General features: G+C 48.4%; 1 protein-coding gene across 1 annotated transcript in view; it reads left to right on the top strand.

The window, feature by feature from the left end:
- The window catches only part of MANSC1 (MANSC domain containing 1), a 126498-nt gene extending 105062 nt beyond the window's left edge, over nucleotides 1-21436 (top strand). The window contains exon 4 of the mRNA XM_078673501.1: nucleotides 18200-21436. Within this exon, the coding sequence (XP_078529627.1) occupies nucleotides 18200-19419 (1220 nt within the window). The 3' untranslated portion in view covers nucleotides 19420-21436. The remainder of the gene's footprint in view (nucleotides 1-18199) is intronic.
- Nucleotides 21437-24023: the final 2587 nt, after the last annotated feature.

Here is a 24023-nt window from a genome sequence, read left to right as displayed (position 1 = left end):
AGCGCTTTACATAGCACCAGTTGCGTTACACGAGGACACATTCCTTTTTGTTAGCCACAGGGAGATTAAGTGATTTGTCCAGAATCAGGATGTTCAGCGTCATTGCTGAGACTCTAACCCGGTCCCCCAGATTCGAGGTCGACCACCCTAGCCGTTAGTGCACAAATGGGGAGAGGAGTTGGCCTAAGAGATTATTTGTTGACACAATTATTTTTGTTAATATAGCCGCATGTCACCATAATTATGCTCTGAATGAGCCTATATTTCATCACTGGTGAATACAATATTATACACAAAATTATATGGACTCTCATATTCGTATGAAAATCATCTTAATCCAATCATTCATAGCATAATTATATTACACACATCATTACTACTAGAAATTCACACAACAGAACGAGTTTATTAACACGTATGCACAAATTGAGTTCTATACTTCGCCTAGATTATAGTTGGTATTGATTCATGATTTTACTGAATGTTTTTTTGGCATGCATAAATCATGACTATCAAGCTCTGTATGAACCTACATTCCTTCATTGAATTTTAATTAACTTCAATGATGGCTTACATGATTGCCACTGATTACCAAACATTAAAAAATCAATTTAAGAAAAGGGGGTAACTTCTGAACTCCTATAGCTGCCATGTCTTGCAGTATATTTACTTGATTTCATTGATATTGTTATATTCTACCCTGACCCTGATTTCAGGGAGGTCGCTTCCCCACGCCGCACAGCACCACCTGTGTGTGCATGTCCCTCTGCTTCTGCTCCGCTGTAGGTTCGAGACCCCTGTGCCTCGGTTGTATTTTCCACTTTCACTGTTTTTCTTTCCTTGGTAATTGCTGTTGTTGTCCCTCTTTTTGCCCCTCATTTGTATTTACTGTTTCACTGTATTGTTTCCTAATATATGCTGTTGTTTTCCCTTGTGCCCGGTCTTGCCCGTTCTTTGCTCACCGCTATGTCCCTGCGCCCCGCCCCCCTGTTCGTCCCATTCTTCGGCCTGCTCCCGCCTCCCAGCTGCTCCTTCCTCACTCCTCCCCTTATTATGGCGGCCGGGTGCAGCAGGCGTGCCAAAGGCAAGCCCGTCTGCACCTGTCCGTGCCTGGACCACGCCCAGCGCCAGGCCCCCGCGAACGCCACGCCGCACAACACCGCTACAATGCCAGCATCCTCCACGCACTGCAACACCGGATGATCACACACCTGTTGCATGGCCGCCCCAAAGCGCACTCAAGGACCCTTCTCCTGCTGGAGCTGCAGCTTCACCAGCCTCTAAACACCCCACCGAGAGAGGACGCAACCACCTCAGATGCATCTTACTCAACACCCGCTCCGCCCGCAAACACTCCATCAAACTCTGGGACCTACTCGACTCCACCTCTCCAGACGTCACCTTCCTGAGAGAGAACTGGATGAACCCCTCCTCGGCACCCGACATCGCCATAGCCATCCCTGACGGCTGCAAAATCACCTGCAGGGACCGCACCAACGCGACAGGAGGAGGAATCGCCATCGTCCACAAGAACACCCTCAGAGTCTCGACCAGCACCGACGACACCCTCCGCACCTCCGAATACCTACACTTCCTGATCCACACTGATCCCAACACCACCCTCCGAGAAACCCTCATCTGCAGACCTCCCGGACCCCGGCCACAGTTCAGCGACTCCATCGCCGACTTCGTCAGCACGCACACCCTCGCCTCCACAGACTACATCCTCCTCGGGGACCTAAACTTCCACCTCGAACAACGACACCAACTCCACCACCCTGATTGACAACCTCGGGCTCAGACAGCTCATCAAAACACCTACCCACTCCACCAGATACACGCTTGCCCCATCTTCTCCGCAAGCTCCCCAACACTTTCAGCCACACCACCAAACTCCACTGGACCGACCATCGCTGCATCCACTACACCTTCCTGAAACCCGCCACCGCACTCAACAGATCCCCGGCCGCAGCTGAAGCAAAGTCACTGCAGACAAGCTAAACACCGCCCGAAGCCCACCCAACGACCCCGCCGACGCCCGCAACCTCAGACAGTGGATCGACGACTGCGCCAACACTCTTGCCCTGACCAAGAAACCCTCCAACAGATGCACCAACAAGAAAGCCAGTTGGTTCACCGCGGACCTCCAGGCCTCCAAGCAAACCTGCCGAAAACTAGAGGAGAAATGGCACCGCGAACAGACACCGGACAGCCACGCATCCCACAAGAACGCCATCCGCAGACACCATCACCTCAACAAATCCGCCAAAAGGGCCTCCTTTAAGGACCGCCTAGACAACAACGCACACAACAGCAAAGTGTTATTCAACATCGTGAAGGAACTCTCCAACCCTAGCTCCAACACCAACAACATCCCACCATCGCAAGACCTGTGCGACGCCTATGCCACCTTCTTCCATCGCAAGATCGCAGACATCCACGACAGCTTAAACAACCTGACTACCCCGACAGCCACCGAGACCTTTGGCTCCATGGCCACCACCCACTTCGATCCTATGCATACCTGGACCAACATAAACGATGACGACACCATCCAAATCATGAATACCATCCACTCCGGCTCTCTGTCGGATCCATGCCCACACCACATCTTCAACAAAGCCAGCACCACCATTGCACCCCATCTCCGCAAGGCCATAAACATCTCCTTCGAGACCGCGACCTTCCCGGAAAGCTGGAAGCACGCCGAGATCAACACATTACTAAAAAACCCAAGGTTGACCCAAAGGACCTCAAGAACTTCCGTCCCGTCACCCTGCTCTCGTTCCCGGCGAAGGTCATCAAGAAGACTGTCAACAAACAACTGACCCGCCACCTCGAGGAGAACAGCATCCTAACCCATCCCAGCCCGGGTTCCGCAGCAACCACAGTACCGAAACTGCCCTCATCGCTGCCACCGATGACATCAGGGACCTGCTAAACAATGGCAAAACTGCTGCCCTGATCCTCCTGGACCTTTCAGCCGCCTTCAACACTGTCTGCCACCGCACCCTATGCACCCGCCTCCACAACGCAGGGATCTGAGACAAGGCCCTGGAATGGATCATCTCATTCCTCTCCGGCACAACCCAGAGCATCCGCCTCCCCCTTTCCGATCCGAAGCCACGGAGATCTGCGGCTTACCCCAAGGATTATCCATCAGTCCGACACTGTTCAACGTCTACATGGCACCACTCGCTCACTTCGCCCGACTGCACAGCCTCAACATTATCTCTTATGCCGACGACACCCAGCTGATCCTCTCCCTTACCAATGACCCCCTCACCGCCAAAACCAACCTCCACGAAGGAATGAAAGCCGTCGCAGAGTGGATGACGAACAGCAGTCTGAAGCTGAACTCGAACAAGACGGAGGATCTCATCCTCGGCTCCACCCTCTCGGCCTGGGACGACTCCTGGTGGCCGACCACACTGGGAGCAGCACCGACTCCCACCGACCACGCACACATTCTGGGGTTCATCCTCGACTCAACTTTCTTTGTGACCAAGCAGGTCAACGCCGTTTCGTCGTCCTGCTTCAACACCCTCCGCATGCTCCGCAAGATCTACAGGTGGATCCCCACCGAAACAAGAACAGTCACCCAGGCCCTCGTCAGTAGCAGGTTGGACTACGGAAACGCCCTCTACGCAGGCGCCTCGGACAAACTCCTGAAACGACTACAATGCATACAGAACGCCTCTGCAAGCCTGATCCTCGAAATCCCTTGCCACAGCCATATCACACCCCACCTGAGAGATCGGCACTGGCTTCCCGTCAACAAGAGGATTACCTTCAAGCTCCTAACCCACGCATACAAGGCACTCCACAACACCGGACCTGCTTACCTCAACAGACGACTCCCCTTCTACACCCTGAACCGCCAGCTCCGCTACGCCAACCACACCCTCGCCACCATCCTCCTCCTCCGAAGAGTGATCACCGGTGGCAGATCGTTCTCCCACCTTGCCGCAAAGACCTGGAACACCATCCCCATCCTCCTACGGCAGGCCCAGGACCTGTTAACCTTCAGGAGGCTACTCAAGACCTGGCTATTCCAGCAGTAACAGAAACCCTCTCCCTCCCTCCCCCAGCGCCTTGAGACCCTAACAGGTAAGTAGTGCGCTATACAAAATATTCTGAGTGATTAAGTGGACAGCTAATTTCTCCTCCGTATTAAGTATGAGAGGCATCTTAGTTTGCAGGTCCACAATATATCTGGACTCTAATCTTCTTAATTTAGTTACTCAATCTCCACCTCTCTCACTTGGTCGGACATGATCCAGGCAAAAAAATTGCAGTAAGTTTCAATTGCTTTTATGATGACTTGCAAAATGATCATTCTTTTTGATTGCTCTTGGATGCTCCAAAATCCTATGTTAACATCCACATAGTTCTGAAGCGATGTTGCTTCCCTCCTTTTGCGTGTTTCACGTTCATCCAGTCTTTCTAATTTCATGAATTTATTTCTGAGACCATCCTGTGTGACGGGGCACGATTCCTTTCTCGTGTTGTCACTCGCTTGTCCCCTTTTGAAAATTTCAATTGCCGCTTCACGGCGTGCTGCGCAACTGAACATTCTGTTTTTAAAGTTTATTGCAATACTTATATTCATAGACGGTCAAAATTCCTCTCTCTTGCTCCAGCTGATATATTTGTACATCAGTTACAACCTTACTGCAACGCTGTGTTTTTGAAGGTGGGAATTATTCTCAAATATGCCTGCAGTGATAAGAACAAATGATTAAAAGAAATAGAAGAATTAGAGACACTAATCTCCAGTGATCAAGATGCGAACATTCAGGAAGAATTGAGAAAAGCAATGAAAAAACGACTTCTAATTTATGAAGATAAAATTAAACGATGTAAACAAACAAAATTCAATCGTGATACCAGTGATTATGAACAGGGCAGAGTGCTCACCTTTGCCAGAAAAATGGATGCACCAAGAAGAGCACTAAGGAGCAACATCACCCGCTCAACGATGGAGTAAAAAGAAACATCACAATCTGACATTGCAACTGACACGGAAAAATCTGGAGAAGAGGGTGTAGACCCAGGCCAGACCCGTTTTCACGAGGAATTTCAACTCCTCAGACGACGGCAATGAGGGGGCAGAGGCAAGCCCCCGGTTCGCAATATGCGAGAAAGAGACAAAAGACGAGAAGAAGGTCCTTCAACAAGTATAAACAAAGGGATAGTCTCACAAACAAGAAGCAAACGGGGCTCCAAACGTGTGTAGATACTGATGAATTAACAATTGCAAATCTGACCCTGAGGCGGCTAACCAAATCTGAAGAATCAACTTTGAAAATCTGACTGACATTTTGTCCAACTAAGGACTGACGTTTTGTCCAACTAAGAACTTTGAGTATAAACAGACGCGCATTGAATTATTTTTATTCATAAGGAAATTAAAACTTCGTAAGTTCTATAAAATAAAAGGAAACGGTTCTAACAGAAATCTGCAGTAACCTCTCAACCAACGGATATACTAACAGGAAATGATCTTGAGACTTTGATTTTTCTAGATAATTCTGAGTCAACATCTCAAATGGAACAAGAATTTGGAGAAATTACGCAAGTAGAAAGATTGGGCATCATGCAAAAAGTGCAAAAACTAAGCTAAAAGCTAAATCAATCATTTTTACCATTTTTGCCATTGATGTATTTGAAGAGGCGGTAAATAAAGATTCGATTAAATTAAGACCTATGAAATCTAAAGATAAGATGACAAATCTGACTAAAGAACAGAAACCCGCCTTATCAGCAAACCAAAGGGATCAGAGTATTGTGTGCAAACCGTCTGACAAAGGCAGTAATATCGTATTAATGACTAAGGAATATTACTGCCAAGAAGCAATACGATAATTGTCAGATAAAAACTGTTACACACCAGTACACAAAGAGGACTATAACTCAAGTATCTTGGACTATCATAACATGATGCAAAGATAGTACAGCTGCGGGACGTAGTACACAAAGAGGACTATAACTCAAGTATCTTGGACTATCATAACATGATGCAAAGATAGTACAGCTGCGGGACGTTGGATGAATTAACTTTCTTAGTGTGCGCATCCAGTAACACCCACTTTTTACCATCTTCCAAAGATACATAAGGACAACAAGACACCACCAGGTGTTGAGAAATCTCACTGGGAAGCAGTCTAGCGTTGGATTCTCCTCGCTCACGGTTGCCAGCTTACCGGAGAAAAAAACTCTGCTCTGCAGAGCTGTGTTGTGTTTTTTTAACTCTGCGAGCTCCACTGAGTTTGAATAACTTTGCAAAGTACGCGAATGGGGCCTACACTTTACTTACACATGTGCACACTTGCCCACAGATAGGTCTTTCGTCTACACTTCTTGCACCATTTACTTCAAAGCCACTTTAGCACTCTTCTAACACGGCTCATGCATGTCTCATTCTGTTACGTATTCACTTTGCATAAAGGTTCACAACACAGTTCATTCAAACATACCTCACCGTCTTCACTCATACAAAGACCATTCAGGTACCCCCCCTGCACACATGCATCCTTTTATGCCTGTAACTGACCAAACTCGATTTACACGCCTTTGATACCCAAGGCTTTTGTGCTTCAAAAAGACAATTGGAACGGGAAAAAAACAATGTTATGGATGAAGCATGTATTATTTGTTTACGTCCGAGTAAACAAACATGTTGTAATGGTACACTGGAATCCCATTCATGGTGCTGTCTGACGGAGCCTTTTACATGTGACACTTGCAGTGCAATAATCCTGTGTATGTACCATTTGGCCAGTGAGCTGACATCTTAGGCCTTCTTCAGGACAAGAAGGAACACTGATCATTAAAATCAAATTACAGATAGTAATGGCAGGAGAAAAATACCCACAAGACAACTGAGTGAAGCCACACGAGCCTGCCTGTGGCGCAGGTTCTTTCTCACCTGGACACATCCATTGAGCAGAAAACTCTGTAACTAGGGCTGTGCGGAAATTAGCGTAATTTACACAATTACTCGACCTCTTGAAAGCGTTACGCGAAAGTGCATGTAATTACTAATGCAAACCACTACACTCACTGCCGTGACGGGAACGGCTTGACCAGCAGCCAGCTCCCTTCTCCGCTCCAGAACGCCGTGAGGGAAACGGCCAGCGAAGACCACAACTCCCAGGTGCCCCAGTGGCAGAGGCGCACCTGGGCGTCAGACACAGCGCCCGGAGGCGCCAACAAAGAGCGGAGCGCCGAGCGCTCTGCGGGAGCAAAGCACTACACTCACCGCCGTGACGGGAACGGCTTGACCAGCAGCCAGCTCCCTTCTCCGCTCCAGAACGCCGTGAGGGAAACGGCCAGCGAAGACCACAACTCCCAGGTGCCCCAGTGGCAGAGGCGCACCTGGGACATCAGACACAGCGCCCGGAGGCACCAACAAAGAGCGGAGCGCCGAGCGCTCTGTGGGGGCAAAGCACTACACTCACCGCCGTGACGGGAACGGCTTGACCAGCAGCCAGCTCCCTTCTCCGCTCCAGAACGCCGTGAGGGAAACGGCCAGCGAAGACCACAACTCCCAGGTGCCCCAGTGGCAGAGGCGCACCTGGGACGTCAGACACAGCGCCCGGAGGCGCCAACAAAGAGCGGAAAGCCTCCCGTCCCGCGGGACGCGCGCGGGCTGAGCCCGGGCAGAGGGTGGGCCGTCTGTGGCCGTCAGGGGACGGAAGAGGACGGGACGGGCCACCCCCCCTTTCATTTCCCACTGAAGTTCACAAAGGTACTGTTTCCATTTGGACTAAAGCTTTTTGTTGTATATAGTGCCCTAGCAACGTAGTGGGAGACCCTGAGGTGGGGCGTTTGATCGTTATATATATTCTAGTAATTACCGACTTTGAAACGTCCCACTTCCAAAATGACCAAACGGGTAAATAAAACTATAGCCCCCGCGACACGATCACACACCAAGCTGTTGGCAGCTGAACCGCAACCTCTACCAACTCTAACGGCTATCGATAAAATGCTTCAACAGACCATTGGTGTTGTGGTTAATGCTATTGAGAACACAGAGAGGAGGCTATCGATAACCCCTACACTAGGCATGCAAAACCCGGGAAGAAACAGCTCAGCTACCACAATTGATGTCTTGGACACTAGCTCATTTTTGGAGCCATCATATGTAGGCTTGCCCTGCAGTCAGATGCCCGTTGAGATTTCTATAGACGTGCAGGAGCATCCAATTACCCTGTCGCCCCCTTCCCCGGAGAAAAGGACAGCAGTACATAAACCATGTATGAGGAAAAAGAAAGGAAATATCTTAAACAAACTGGGTAATAATAAATTGGCAAACCATGACCTGGTGACACAGACTACCAGTAAAATTGGCCAATCGCTAGGAATACCATGCTGGGTCACAAACATGGTTGCCGATTTACAAGCATCCTTGGAGCGGACTATTGTTGCCCAACTTAAGCCTCTGGTCTCAAAACTTGATAAACTCATTGCTGCCACAAATACAAAGGGGGGAGGGATAATCGAGCCAGCCAAACAAGTGAGAAACTCTGTACCTCATGTCATTGATACCCCATCTCAAAGTGTTCCAAGAACTAGAGTAGTGGAAAATAAAAACCTTCTAGTACAGACCATCAATGGCGTGGCTCCACCAATTCCCCAAAAGTCAACGCATGATCCACCACAACACCTGCCAAGGACTAACGCTCAGAAGCAGGTCTGCCAAGCAGCAGGAAACTCGGCAAATGCCATAGCGAAAGAGACGCCAAAGACAAGAGAGGGCGATAAGGAGATTAGTAGCACTACTTCACCACCGAAACAAAGCCAAACATCAAGAACCTTTTCTCGGCAGCCACCAACAATTAACTTACCCCCCGAAGCCCAGTCCTATGTAGTGGCACTTGTAGGAGTTCCTCCATTAATTGAGGGGAAAAGAGAAAGGGAGACTGAGTTGAAAAACAAGTGCATCCAGTGGCTTAGTGTAAATAGACCCCTCCCGGGGAATGTCTCAGGGGACGTCTTGTCAGCCAGAAGAGTGGGCTGGATTGGGAGGAGCCCAAAGACAGTAGCAGGTGACGTGATAATTCTGAATTTTAGGGATGTCTCTGCTGTAGGGTATATTTGCAATGCCCCGCACTATAGTTCAGATACGCAAATATGTCCTCTGCACCTCTCGTACTTTTACCCCACTCCTAGCCTGGAACCTTGTCGCCCAAGATTCACACACAATAACAGGGGGGGTTTTCCCTCATCACATAGAACTTTAAATGGGGGGGGGGGGTTTAGGGAGGGCATGTCTTCCTACAGTTCACTACTCCCGATACAGTCACACTGGAATAGGTTCAGTGCTTTGGAAGATGTAGACTGACTTAGTCAAGGAGGAATGTCACCCTTAGAAGCCACAAATATAATACACAGAGGTTCAGGGGCAACAGAGGAAAATATTCTCCCACAAATGCTGAGGGAGGCTCCAAAAGCTGTCAACACAGTAAGGGAAAGGATTAGCAATAGGGGGATTAGGGAAGTTGAAGGATCAGATAGCTCAGAAGAAGGATGCCTAAAGTTGGTCTCCTGGAATATAGCCGGGCTGAAAAACAAGCTGCTTACTCCCGAGTGGGCCACCCTTATGGCAGCATATGACCTCTGCCTGATGCAAGAGACCTGGGCATTAGAAGAGAGCTCGAGTGCGACCTTTGCAACGTTTGACATCTTGGCAGTATCTACAGGCAGAGGTCGCCCGTCGGGCGGGCTATCAATTTGGATAGGAACTCACCTGGGAATCCAAGCAACTAAACTCCAAACAAACTCCCCGGATATCCAATGTATCTTAATAGAACCCCCAAGCCAACCCCTAGTAGCAATAATAAACACCTACTCGAGGCCATCTAGGAACGGCCAGGAATCAGCTACATTTACAGCACTGAATTCTTTCATCCAAGGGCTAGACCCCTCTATCTCAATAATCCTCGGAGGGGATTTTAACTGCCAATTTGAACCTCTGGGTAGTCTTGAACTGGGTGACCAAGACGAGGTAGATGCATTATGGCATATCCCGGACCCGAATATTGCCCCTGTCAGGGCATGGACACCACTTGTGCTCCAAATAAAATGTTTCTCACTTGCAACATCCCTGCGGGCGTGCAATGGGAGATTGGACCCTGACCGCCCAGCAATGGCAACTTTTAATCGGGCAAACAAAACAACCATCATTGACTATTTAATGGTGGATGCCATTGGGATAAGCTAAAAGAATTTAGGGTTATTCAAAGACAGGACAGCGATCACAATGCCCTGGTAGTAACTTTTAAACCAGGGTCATTTGGATTGACCACCTCTGATTGCATACCGGCCACGATGACACTTCCTCTCACGCTGACCAACAACAGAAGGAGGGTTAAGTGGCCCCACCTTGTAGATTCAACCTCGAAGCTTGCCAAAATCTACCAACTCGCTATTCCCTTTATAGAGCAGATGGGTGACTCGCCTGGTTGGCATCAGGCACTAGATACGCACAAACAGCTAGTTGAGGTACTAGGGGATGTGTTTTACCCCATTAGTAGAATTAAGAAGCATGTCCCAAAAACACACCCCTGGTTTAATGATGCATGCAGGAACTCAAAAAAGGAGCTCCTTGCGGCAATTAAGGCAAAGGACAGAGCGAATATTAGGGCAGCCAGACTGTCCTACAAAAAGGAGCTGATCAGGGGCAAAAGAGAGTGGGAAGAAGACAGGTGGGAAGAACTCAGAGGTGCCCTTGTGACTAAAGATGCCAAACTATTCTGGGCATTAGTAAATTCCGATGCTAATGATGGTGGGGGGATCCCTCTACCAAATATCCCCCCCTCAGTGTGGGAGGCGCATTTCTCTGCACTCTACACTAGCCCTGTGACCGGCTATAGTGACTATTTAGATAGGTCTGGGACATTAGAGTTAGATGGTCCCTCCTGGATTTCTCCTACCCAAGAACCCCCCCACGAGTGTCGACTGCGGGGGGCCTCGGGCATGGGACACCGGATAGACCATAGGGACGCCGAGGCGAGGATGGCCCTGAGAAATGGTGAGAGTATCTCAGCTAAGGAGGTGGAGACTGCAATTATTAGACAACTCCCTAACAAAGCGCCAGGCCTCGATAGGGTACCGGGTGACCTTTTCCGTTCTCAGCCAAAGATCTGGGCCCCATACCTAACTGTATTGTTTAATGCAGTCCTACTGGGGGCAAAAATACCTGACACCTGGGCGGGGGCCGAGATCGTCCCCATTTTTAAGAAGGGGAGCCCTTTGGATCCGGCAAATTATAGACCAATCAGTCTCCTGGATACTACCCAGAAACTGATGGGCCGGATACTCCTGGACAGAATATTGGGATGGGCCGAGGAGTATGAAGTTATGACTACCCTCCAGGCCGGCTTTAGATCAGGGATCTCGACTACGGACCAACTCTTTAGGCTGCAGGTCCTTTTCTGGAAGACCGTAAGTGTCGAGGGTGGCAGCCTCTACCTGGTCTTCGTTGACCTGCGGGCCGCTTTCGACCTTGTGCCGAGGGAGAGTTTATGGAGGGTCCTAAAAGACCTTGGCCTTCCCCCCTACCTATTGGAGGTCTTGAAGCGGTTTCATGAAGGGAACTATGCCCGGGTGAGGTGCGGGAAGAACGGGGAACTATCTGCACATTTCCCTGTAACCAGAGGTGTACGCCAGGGCTGCGCCCTGGCTCCTACGCTCTTTAGTCTTTATATAAATGGCCTGGTGGGGGAACTAGATAGTCAGGGATAGCGATGCCCCTTGGTTGGCGTCAGGTCGGGTGCCTGCTCTGATGTTCGCAGACGACACCCTACTGTTGTCGCGAACATCAACAGGCATCCAGCGGGTTCTGAACGGTTTTGTTTCATTCTGCGCCTCGCGGGGACTCTAGATTAATTTAGAGAAAACGAAATTTATGATCTTTGGTCCCCCGAAACGCACTCGCCCTAGCCCTACATTAAACGGCACCCCGCTCGAAAGGGTGAGAACCTTTGTATACCTGGGGGTCACTTTGACTGAGGACTTTGGTTGGGGCCCCCAGGTAGCCAAATCCACCCTAAAGCTCTCACAGATACTAGGGGGCATAGGTAAGTTTCATCGGACAACGCATTTTAAGTCAGTCTCCCCAGCGCTCGAAATCTATAGTGTTCAAGCTAGACCTGCTGTAACCTACGGTGCAGAACTTTGGGGACATTCGAGCATAGCAAGCCTTCTCAGGGTTGAACGGGCCTTTTTGAGGAATCTGATTGGTCTACCTCAAAGCACCCCGCTCATACCCTTGAGATTTGATCTAGGTGTGGAGCCCATCTCTAAACTATTAGCGGCCCGACCCCTCTTGTACTGGAGAAGGCTCTGGACAGTACCTGAGCTGGCGGACTACAGAGTGGAGTTCGCTGCTCTCTGGGGGTCGTTGAAGAGTAAGAAAATACCCTGGTTGCTCCACATCAAAACTATTGCCTATAGAATAGGAATGCCCCAAATCTGGGAGACCCCGGCGGAGAGTTGTCCAGTGGTGCGGAGAACTGAGCTACTGGCCTCTTTGAGGCACTACAACCTAAGCTTGCTGCACCGCTTGCCAAGTATGGGCAGGTTGTCTTCGGAATTTTTGCAGGTAAAACTCGTGCCCAGAAGGGAGGAATTTTTGGATCTAATAGAACCTCCGCCTGCAAGAAAACTATATACACAACTAAGGCACGGTTGCCTGCCACTTGGGACACTAACCTGCAAATGGACAGGTCAAGAGGAGGGAATCTGCCCTGTCTGCAATAATAGTAAAGAAGACAATGCCCATGTTTTGTTCTTTTGCCCTGCTTATACCGCAATCCGGAGAGCTTGGCTGGTACCGCTATGTAAAAATTTGGGACTAAAACATTGTGCTCAAGCCGTCAGAATTTTAAAATATGATACATCCCCCCTCATCGTGTTTTCGGTCTCCCGCTTTTTGTACAGTATATGGCGTAGAAGGTCCACTCTGATTAATTGTGTCTAATTTTAACGTTGGCAATTCTTTGCTGATAACTGATTGTTTAATAACGGTTTAGCTGCTGGCTCTTAATTATTTATGTATTTTATTGTATGTACATATTTTATCTGTGCTTTTATGGTCGTTGACCGAAATAAAGTTATCAAGCAACTAATGCAAACCCAGCACGTGGCAGTATATTTTGGTGCAAAGAAAACATGCCCTGCGAAAACCAGCTGCTTGTGTCCTAATCTTACTCGTTGTTCCTGCGTGCTCGCGCAAGTTCTGGTGTTTCACTTAACAAGTGCAACGCGAAGTTACTTGAGAGTACACCAGTGTAAGAGATATTTCACCCATGCCTTGGTCTAACATTTTAGCCAAACGTCCTCATCCTTTAGGTAAGGGAAATGTATTTGCTGCAGTGATTTGATGGTTCAGTCCAACTGCTGCCTGATGAGCTGTTCCAATGGTGAATTTCACTCTGGAGCATTCATGATATCTTGGTTATTGAAAACAGCCTTTTCCTGTGGTCCACTTACATTATTGCATTATTTTCAAGGACAGGACCTTGTGTTTTGGCGCAGTGGCAGGATTGACGCAACATTACTTTGCAAGCCCGTAATCTGGCCTGCCAGCCACCGAGAGCCATCCTGTGCCTCCAGGGGCCAGCCAGCCACCGAGAGCCATCCAGTGCCTCCAGGGGCCTGCCAGCCACCGAGAGCCATCCTGTGCCTCCAGGGGCCTGCCAGCCACCGAGAGCCATTCCTGTGCCTCCAGGGGCCAGCCAGCCACCGAGAGCCATTCCTGTGCCTCCAGGGGCCTGCCAGCCACCGAGAGCCATTCCTGTGCCTCCAGGGGCCTGCCAGCCACCGAGAGCCATCCTGTGCCTCCAGGGGCCTGCCAGCCACCGAGAGCCATTCCTGTGCCTCCAGGGGCCTGCCAGCCACAGAGAGCCATCCTGTGCCTTCAGGGGGCTGCCAGCCACCGAGAGCCATCCTGTGCCTCCAGGGGGCTGCCAGCCACCGAGAGCCATCCTGTGCCTCCAGGGGCCTGCCAGCCACCGAGAGCCATCCTGTGCCTCCAGGGGCCTGCCAGCCACCGAGAGCCATCCTGTGCCTCCAGGGGCCTGCCAGCCACCGAGAGCCATCCTGTGCCTTCAGGGGGCCTGCCAGCCACCGAGAGCCATTCCTGTGCCTCCAGGGGCCTGCCAGCCACCGAGAGCCATCCTGGGCCTTCAGGGGCCTGCCAGCCACCGAGAGCCATCCTGTGCCTCCAGGGGCCTGCCAGCCACCGAGGGCCATCCTGCGCCTCACCGAGAGCCATCCTGTGCCTCCAGGGGCCTGCCAGCCACCGAGAGCCATCCTGTGCCTCCAGGGGCCTGCCAGCCACCGAGAGCCATTCCCGTGCCTCCAGGGGCCTGCCAGCCACCAAGAGCCATCCTGTGCCTTCAGGGGCCTGCCAGCCACCGAGAGCCATCCTGTGCCTTCAGGGGCCTGCCAGCCACCGAGAGCCATCCTGTGCCTCCAGGGGCCTGCCAGCCACCGAGAGCCATTCTTCCTGTGCCTCCAGGGGCCTGCCAGCCACCGAGAGCCATCCTGTGCCTTCAGGGGCCTGCCAGCCACCGAGAGCCATCCTGTGCCTTCAGGGGGCTGCCAGCCACCGAGAGCCATCCTGTGCCTTCAGGGGCCTGCCAGCCACCGAGAGCCATCCTGTGCCTCCAGGGGCCTGCCAGCCATCGAGAGCCATCCTGTGCCTTCAGGGGGCCTGCCAGCCACCGAGAGCCATTCCTGTGCCTCCAGGGGCCTGCCAGCCACCGAGAGCCATCCTGTGCCTCCAGGGGCCTGCCAGCCACCGAGAGCCATTCCTGTGCCTCCAGGGGCCTGCCACTGAATGAAGAACTGACATTCGGTATGGAGCTTAAGCAGGTCCCTTCTAAGCTCGGTCATACAGGCGGCCTCTGCTCTGCCTACCTGTCCAGGCGTGGAGGCGCTGCACCCCAGACCCCAGACTCTTGGCCTCAGCAGCTCCCACTTCCACCAGGCTCCTCCTCTACTAAAACGATGGCAAGGAAGAGACTGGTCAAGAAGATGGGCAGTGTTCAGGAAGTGAGGAGACTCCTGGAGGCCGGCTGAGACACCCTAATCCAAACTAGCTCCCTGAGCTGAATGTTCGACGTTGAAACCAAGCGGCGATCAGCAGGTGATGGGTTCGAATCCCAGCAGGGCCAACTCAGCCTCTCATCCTCCGAAGGCTTGTAAATTGAGTGTCATGAGTGATTAATAGTAACATCTGTTAGCTAAAGAGCTTAAAAAAGGCAGGTGTGTCATGAGGCACTACATAAAAAAAACAATGTGGTGTTGTTTGAGATCTGTTGAGTATTTAGAAAATATTAATGTCTACTTTTTTCTCAGTGTAATTTTTGTCTGCAGTAGTTTACCACCGCACCCAGTTTTGTGGATTTTGCTTTAATCATTGCTCACAGCCAGGCCCGTCGCCCGAGGGTGTCTGAGTCACACCCAGCTCCTCATTTCAACGACTGCTGAGTGGGTGAACAGCCAGTCCGCCCTCTTAGTAAACAGAGAGACAGCCTCCGTTTACTCTGTCCTTACAGCAGAGAGGGACTGCTGTAAAAAGACTGGAGCGTGTGGACTTTACCAGAGACCATCCAGGAAGGCATGGATACAGCATTAACGTCCCGCCTGTGGGGTTGCGTGTGTTTCTCTGCAATAATACACATCTGTTTCAACTATAATTTGTCATTTGTGTTATTTTTAATAACACTTGAAGTATTGCGGGGAGCCATCGAAAGTTTCACCAGTTGGTGTGGGTTTTACTTTGAATCGGCCATGACTTGGAAAGACAGCGAAATGAAAACAAGCACTGGCAATGCCAATAGGTCTGGCTTTAAAAGAGTGTTGTATGGTAATGTGAAGCATTATATGTAAATAGCATGCAAATAAATGTATTTGTGATGAGAAGCATAGAATTGTAACATACTATTGGTGAAGGTTAAAAGGTCAGGTAGAGTTGCACTGTAAAGCCAGACCTAAAAATCCACGTAGGTTAATGACTACCCTACTCCCATCTGTGCTGATGCCAGCTAAAACCAACTTCAAGTATCTAGTTATGTAAGGCACTTTAACAGTATTACAATATTGTGTGTGCCCCTGAAAGTCCTACTCAGACATCTCGATAAATAAACAAAATGATCACCCCTGTGTAAAAGGCAAGCACTTTTTTTTAGAAGCACACAACTTCTGCTTGAACCAAAATATGTTCTCCTGGCTCCCAACATGTTGGCTGAGCCAAAGCTCCTCTCTAGTTCTGCTCACATAATTGTCTGGCGACAGCAGTACTGTCAAGCCAGACCATGAAAATGGGAACATATCGAAACAATGGATTTCAAGTATAGTATCATAGTGTCTTTCACTTTTTTTTTACCATATTTGAGTTTTGTAGCATTACATAGCATGACATACACAAAGACCGTTCAGGTTTACTTCCATTGCACCAAACAAACATCAACCTAGGTTCATTCATCTCACGTCGGAGCTTAGACCAAGGAGAGTACAACAGTTAGAAGGTCAACAAACATAAAAGGGGAAATAAACAATCTTAACTTCTAGTCTGTACCTCTGGTGCGGGTTAAAACATATTGGGAGTTATAGGATTCCTTGGTAGCCCAGGTAGACGCGCAGCATCTTTTACTGTTGTACTCCCAATATGCCTTTCAGTTATTCTACAGGCAGCTGGGCTTGTATGTCTAACCAGAGGAGTAGTACACCTTGTCTTGTGCAGGCCTGATAATGTTGATTTATGGCGCAGTCTGGTCCGAAGAATCTGCGGCTCTGTACCAGCCCACCAATGGTACATACGGCTTCCTTATAAAGCAAGGAACTGTTGATTTTCTATACTGTGAAGCATGCATACACTGCATAGGGGTAGAGCCATAATATTCCTTCTTATGTTGATATATGTGTTAATTGGTTTGCTACACAGTTTAAGCATGTTCACTGGCATAAAGTAGGGAGTCAAATGTAGGTCTGTATAGATAACAAGCTTAAACTACTATTTTACCCCCTACTCAACCAACTTTTGTGCCACCATCTTGTAGCGCTTGGCAAATGTTAAGTCGACAGATATTTAATGTATTGCCACTCCTAAATTATGCTTTATTAATGTGCCAATGACGGTGTTACTGAAAAACCCTTTTATATTGCATGCTGCAAAGCAAAGAAATTAAATGAAAATTTATTTTGTAAAGCGCTCTTTTGCCCCGGAATGTCTGAGCGCTGCAGAAACTGAAGGGAAGGAATCAATGAGACAGACATTTAAAACAGAAGAACCTAAAAGATCAAAACACAATTTCATTGTTATAAAAAAACACGTTTAAAGCCGTCCTAATATGAAGAAGGCCTTTGCATTTCTTTAACTGAAGCATAAGAAGGTTCTGCAACTGACTAATCCAACTGGTTTAAATTTTCCGTCTGCTCTGCAAGGGCGGCTCCTCCGCTAAGGCGAAAGAGCCCCCTCCCCCTACGAAAAATAAAATATCATTTTTATTTTACGGTACTTGCCTAGTTTTTTTTTTAAGGGGCAGGGCTCGGCAGGGTTGTTAGCCAGCAGGAGGAAGAGGAGTGGTATCTGCACTTATGCGCCCATGACGATTTGGCTAGCCGTCTCGGGCTGGCCAAACCATCATCCACACTTTGCATGTTCTCCATCCAGGCTGCATTACAGCCAGGCTTGAGAACAGGCCCAGGCTTCCACTCCCTCGCTGAGCGCTGAACCACAGCACTCAGACCAATCACGACGCTGCTATGAGCAGCGCCGTGATTGGCTGGGATAGACTGGGAGCCTTAGTGCTTCCTGCTGCAGCGTCCTCAATGGAATAGGGGAGGAGGCGGCAACCAGGTAAGTGTTTTGTTTTTTTACCCCCCCTCCGACGCCACTGCCAGAAACCCACCCCACCCCCACGGCCCCATAGCAGCCGCCAGTGCTGCTCTGTGATATTTAACCCCTTCGATGATTGTTAGGGAACGGTTCCGTCATAAGCGCCGGTTGGGCTGTGCTTATGGCGGAACCGTTCCGTCATGGCCCGCCCGTTTTTTAGAACCTTCAGCACAGCGCGAAAATTCGCGCCGCGCTGAAGGTGTTAACAAAGTGACTGGCTGTATTTAATTGCTTATTGCCAGAATTGATCTGTTTACTGAAAACTGTATTTTCTTGTTTTAGATAAAGCATTACCTGGGAACTCACACTCGAAAGCTAAAGACTCAAAACCAACATACGTGGATGGAGACAAAAAGAATCAACTTTTCTTAGATTTAAATCATCCTGAACCTATTAATCAGGCCGAGCCTTTGGCTACAGGTAGTAGTATGAACAAATCCATCACCTCTAAGATACTGGTCCTGGCCGAGGACATTGTGAACCATTTAGATAAGATGGATCCTTCGCTCCAAGAAGAGAAAGGCCAAGGAGAAGAGGAAAAAAAAGACAGCAAACCTTCATCCTATCAAAAGCCAGTTATAATTGTTCAGCTTCCAACCACAGGTGCTGTTGCTGCTAATATAATGACAACTACTCAAGCCACCACTTCAACGACAACTACAACTCTGACCACGACAACTACAACTCTGCAGATGACAACCACAACTCTGTCTACCACTACCACAACCATACCCACTACTACCCTCAGGGCCACTACTCCCAGGCTCCCACCAAAACCCAAGACCACTCCCAAGCCCACGACCACAACTACTTCATTGCCTAGTACCACAACCTTGCCTACAACCACCACTCTGCCCACCACCACATCCACTGTCGCAACAACTCTCCCTATTACTACATCCAAGATAACCTCTGTGCCCACCACAACCTCTACCACTCTGACCACCACCACGTCTACCACATCTCGTCTGACCACAACCTCCACCACTACCACTGAACCCCCACTTACTATGGCTCTAACTACTACACCTGTTAAAACTACTAAGCACCCATTTGTAAAACTTCGACCTGCAAACAGTCACCTCTCCAAGACAACGTCTTCAAAAGGTATTCTTTTAACCTCTACTGCAGAATCCAGAGTCCCCTCCCCTGAAGAAAGACAGCAGGCCCCTTTCCCCAAGACACGGAATTCCACTGCAGAAGGTGCCAGCGAAATCAATGTTTCTTCTCCAATAACTCCTTTTGTGGGTGTGGATTCTGTGATTTCTTCACAGAACTTTATTCATGGCTTAAATGGTTATGAAAAGAAAATCGCAAAAGATCTTCCTAATCCGGACTCTAAAACTGGTGACAGGAGCGGCTTGCTAGCGGCTCTGGTATTTGGGGTTGTTTTCTTTGCAGTTGTTGTGTTTCTGATCACCAGGAGAGCCTTGGAAGCTATGCGCAGAAGACACTATTCCAGACTCGACTATTTAATCAATGGGATGTATATTGATTCCTAAAGACTTGGTTCTAAATCGGGTATCTTTTGTGTAAGAATTCTGCACTTTTAGCACAAATGAGATCAAAATGGAAAGCAAAGATTTAACATGAGGGGCTTTAGGGAGACTTACTGGGAATCGGGAAGACCTGAGGGAGACCATCAAGGAGCAGGTGGGACATAAAGCAAACTTGAGGGGAGGGAAAGCAGTAACAGGGGATAGGGACCTCTCAGAAAATGGACTGGAGGCCTGGCAGGGAGTGAGTGAGTGAGTGAGTGATTGGGTCAGGATAGAAAGTAAGGAGCGGGTAGATTAATGCATGGTTCTCTAAAAATGTAAACAAAGAAATGAGAAAACCAGTTAGGGTAACACAGGACGCCTCCTATTAATCCCCTGTCTCCAGAATCTTGTCCGGCCATTGGTACAAATGTTGTCAGCAACTTTTTGAGTCAGTTGCCTCTTCCATGATTTACTTCCACATTTTTCTCAGGGATTTCCCGTTGTTGACAAGTAATTAGGACTCGAACATCAGATTCCTTGTTTGGTTAAAATGTTCACTTTCATCAGTCACCTTTGATCAACCAGACTACTTTGCAATTTCCAGACATTTTCACAGATCTTTGTCCATCACCCATCTTTTCTTCAGTACTTCATGATTGCGGATTTTTGCTATGTTTTTCTACCTCAAATCTTGTAATCTAATTTCTTTGTTTTTCCATTGGACTGCTATTGCCCTGGGGGTTCTCATTTCAAACTCGATTTGCAACTTCACCACCAGTTTCTCCGGCACAATCTGAGCACTCTTGATATCTGTTCAGAAAGAGTCATCAATTGATTAGTCATTGACATGGAACTGTTTTTCTATTCAGTTAGTGTTGCTTTTCTCAATGGAATGGAGCAATTCTGCCACATTTGAGGAAATGCCTGGTAAAGCCAGCGATACCGTAGATATGGCTCAGATGACAGGCTGACTACGACTGAGGAATTTCAAGAAATGGGGTATGAACTGCCTGGGGTTGCATCTAGTTGCTATGCAAGGGCGAGATTTTTAACGTTCAGACATTATTTTTTAAATCTATCTCAGGTTGTAGTCTTGTTTTCTCAGTGGGAAGTTTCAGAGATATAAATATGTTTTTTATACGGTAAATGGTAGAAGAATGCGAGATGTGTCTTCATCCCTGTGTCTCTTGCCCTGAAATCTGGAGTTGGTCCTCGGGGACGTAGGAATAGCAGCTCTCCAGATTGTAGCAGTGATCTCGGATTCTCTGAGATGGCTAGGTGCTCTTATATAAACCCTTCTATAATTTAGAAACTTGTCAAAAGAAAAGTGTGAAGCTCTCCACTTAACACACGGCTCTGGTGTGTGTATAGCTGCTTTCACTCCCTGACCTGAAATGCACCTGCTGCAACCCCTAGCAATGATCTTGGGGTGTTACCCACATTTAAGAGCACACCCGGAGGTGCAAGACAGACTGCAAAATGAAAACTGCAGAAAGATGCTAGAAGAAGACTTCCAGGGAGCTCAGGAATTGAAATGTAGTGATGGCCACTGAAAAAAAATCAGTTCTCTTTTAATCCTTTGAAATGGCAGTTGTACAAGTACCTCTGGTGAACCCTGGGAAAAGGCAATTTTAATGAACCTGGTGCAATCTGAGCAATAAGTTCTCTCCATTTATTCCAAAACGTGGGGTGAAGGATGTTTTTTTTTCATGAAAAAGGGAAAAGAAAAAGTTGCACAACAATGAAGACCAGGGATGACTAGAATTTCGATTGTATCGTTTTAAAACAATGCGGCGTCAATCCTGTTTTTAAATGGTCTGCTCGCTGTGTTAATAAATATAATGGGTCAGACCCTGTGCTGATCTGAAAAGGATTCAGTGGCTGCCTTTTATCTGACATTGTTTACATTCTTCAAACCGGTCTGGGGTCGATACTGACTTTAGGGGAAAGAGGTGATGGTTAGGACACGTGAAAATATGTACCCCTCAGAGGGGAGTCTGGAGAATGTGTGAGTGCCATTAAAACGTGCCGCCTTAAACCGGTTTGTGTTTGCGCTTCTTTTGTACATTTGAATTGGGAGCGGCGGCCAAGAAACCAATCCTTGCAGAAATAAAGTGCCGTCATGTCGCACTGCCCCCCAGTGACCAGAGCAGAGGAGCCAGGAAGGCAGAGCCGAAACCAGTTAGTTGATGAACAAGATCTCGCCTCCTTAAGGGGCATATTTAAGAATCCAAGGGGTGGCTGCGGGTAGTGTAAACTGGAATAAACTTGCAAATCATCTGTGAATAAAAATACTCGCTCGTACAATGCTTTACATAAAATACAAACAGTGGTATTTTGTTGAATTCGATTATGTGTAATCAGTGCTATAAATGGGAAGGGACGGAGTACCGGCACTTTTTCTATTTTGAGCGGGAGATTGATTACCTGCATTTTTTTAAAAGTGACGTAATACGTTTAATTGTAGGGTACCGGCACTTCGCAAAGCAAACAGGTACTCCTGGTACAGGGTTTCTACAGGTCTCATTTTCAATTTCAAGCACTCTGTAATGAATACGGGCTCCTTGTCATCTCTAAATTAGGCCGACCGGAAGAAATCCCAGTAACCACCCAATCACGTCTTGTCAAAGGACTTGGATTAAGAAAGTGAATTTAATGTATTAACATGTTACCACTAGATGGCGCAAGAACTCCGCAGTTTGGTGAAATAGCCCAGCATTCAAATGTTGTCTATTACTAGATGTGTGCCATAACCCAATCTCTCGACGCTTATATAGGGTGGCAATGTGGTCCAGATTTGCCGGGGCAGTCCCGAGTTTTGATCATCTCTCCTTCCAAATTTCATTAAATTCATCACTTGTCGAAGTTTTAGGTGTTTCAATGCACGTTTAAGCACCAGACTTCTCAGAAATCACTTATGCGAGACTGTTTGAAAGTTGTATTTAATGTATTCCCCTTAGTGCTCCGCTGTCCGTGTCCGTGTTTGCTACGTTGGTGAGCGCTGGCCTATAAATCATTCTGCCCCTTTGGTCGATGTAAAATTATAGTCCTACTTCTATTTTCGGGAAATGTCCTGGTTTTTAGATTTAGAAATCTGGTCACCCTACACTTAAGTGAACCGGGAGCATAGCTGCCAATGTTTTAGATTGCTGTGTGTGACATTTTCATAATTTCAGTGTAATTTCAACGACTGAGTGACACTTTCTCGCGAGTAAACCCTAAGTCTACCCCCCTAACCAAAACGAGTTAGACTAGTAAGTGTGCTGACTGACGCACTAGTGAACTCAGCTGTGAGGAGACAGACTGCGTGACTGCAGTTCTCTTTATGCATCATGAACAGGGCCGGCTTTAGCGCTGGTGGCGCCCTGTGCGACAAAGTTTTTTTTTAATGCATCCCCTTTTCCTTTAAGGAAAATGGGCTGCTTTTAAAAAAAAAAAAAAAGGTGCTTTATTTAAAAGCAGTCCCAGACATGACGGTCTGCTGAGCCCAACAGGCCACCATCCCGGGGAGGGCATGTCATTCTAAATGGGCTCGCAGATTGCGAGAGGCTCATTAATATTCATGAGCCTCGCAATTTGTGACCCCGTTGGGATTCGCATACAGTGTTAAACACACTGTTGTTCGTGCCAAATAGCACCTTGCAAATTGCGAGCCGCAAATGCGAAGAAATTCGGCAGGTCGTACATCTGGCCCAAAGTCTCCATAACCAATTTCTCTCAGATGCATTGAGTCAGTTATCTAGCGCCACGCATACCATTGTAGGGTGTCGGAGCACTTAGCATCACACACAAATTACACAGAGACAACCAATCATACATGTGTAAATCCGTGTATAGGAAATGTTACATAAGCCAAAGGACTAAAAGGGTAGGAGTAACATGTCATCCATACTGGTAGGCGGTATAGTTTAACCCCTTCGACGCTGGGCTGGGCTCGTCATGAGGTACGCCTGTCGTACGCTGATGACGAGCTGTTATTTGCAATTTTCACCCCGAGTGGGCTGGGTATGCTCAGACGTGAGTCCCAGGCTCTTCACACCACTGGAGTCAAGCTATCCAGGCTGATGAAGGCTGATAGCCAGAAGCCGGTCCTTGGATGCTTGATTCCGGTCTGGGAAAGACATGGCTTGGTAGTTCGGACTGGACTGTTCCCATGAGGCACAGGGTCAGAGCTGATTTGCATATAGCCAGTGTCTAACCCAGGGTGGTGTGGAGTGCAAAAAAACGATGGATTTAGGCCCAGATCCTTGTACTGGGGTGAATGTATGACGTTGATCTACATTCTGTCCATCAACTGTGTTTTTTGCAATTTTCACCCCGAGTGGGCTGGGTATGCTCAGACGTGAGTCCCAGGCTCTTCACACCACTGGAGTCAAGCTATCCAGGCTGATGAAGGCTGATAGCCAGAAACCGGTCCTTGGATGCTTGATTCCGGTCTGGGAAAGACATGGCTTGGTAGTTCGGACTGGACTGTTCCCATGAGGCACAGGGTCAGAGCTGATTTGCATATAGCCAGTGTCTAACCCAGGGTGGTGTGGAGTGCAAAAAAACGATGGATTTAGGCCCAGATCCTTGTACTGGGGTGAATGTATGACATTGCTCTACATTCTTTCCATCAACTGTGT

The sequence above is a fragment of the Lissotriton helveticus genome, chromosome 1_1 (genome assembly GCF_964261635.1).
Source record: "Lissotriton helveticus chromosome 1_1, aLisHel1.1, whole genome shotgun sequence".
NCBI lineage: Eukaryota > Metazoa > Chordata > Amphibia > Caudata > Salamandridae > Lissotriton > Lissotriton helveticus.
Note: the sequence above shows the minus strand (reverse complement) of the source record. Positions and strands in the feature narration are given on the sequence as shown.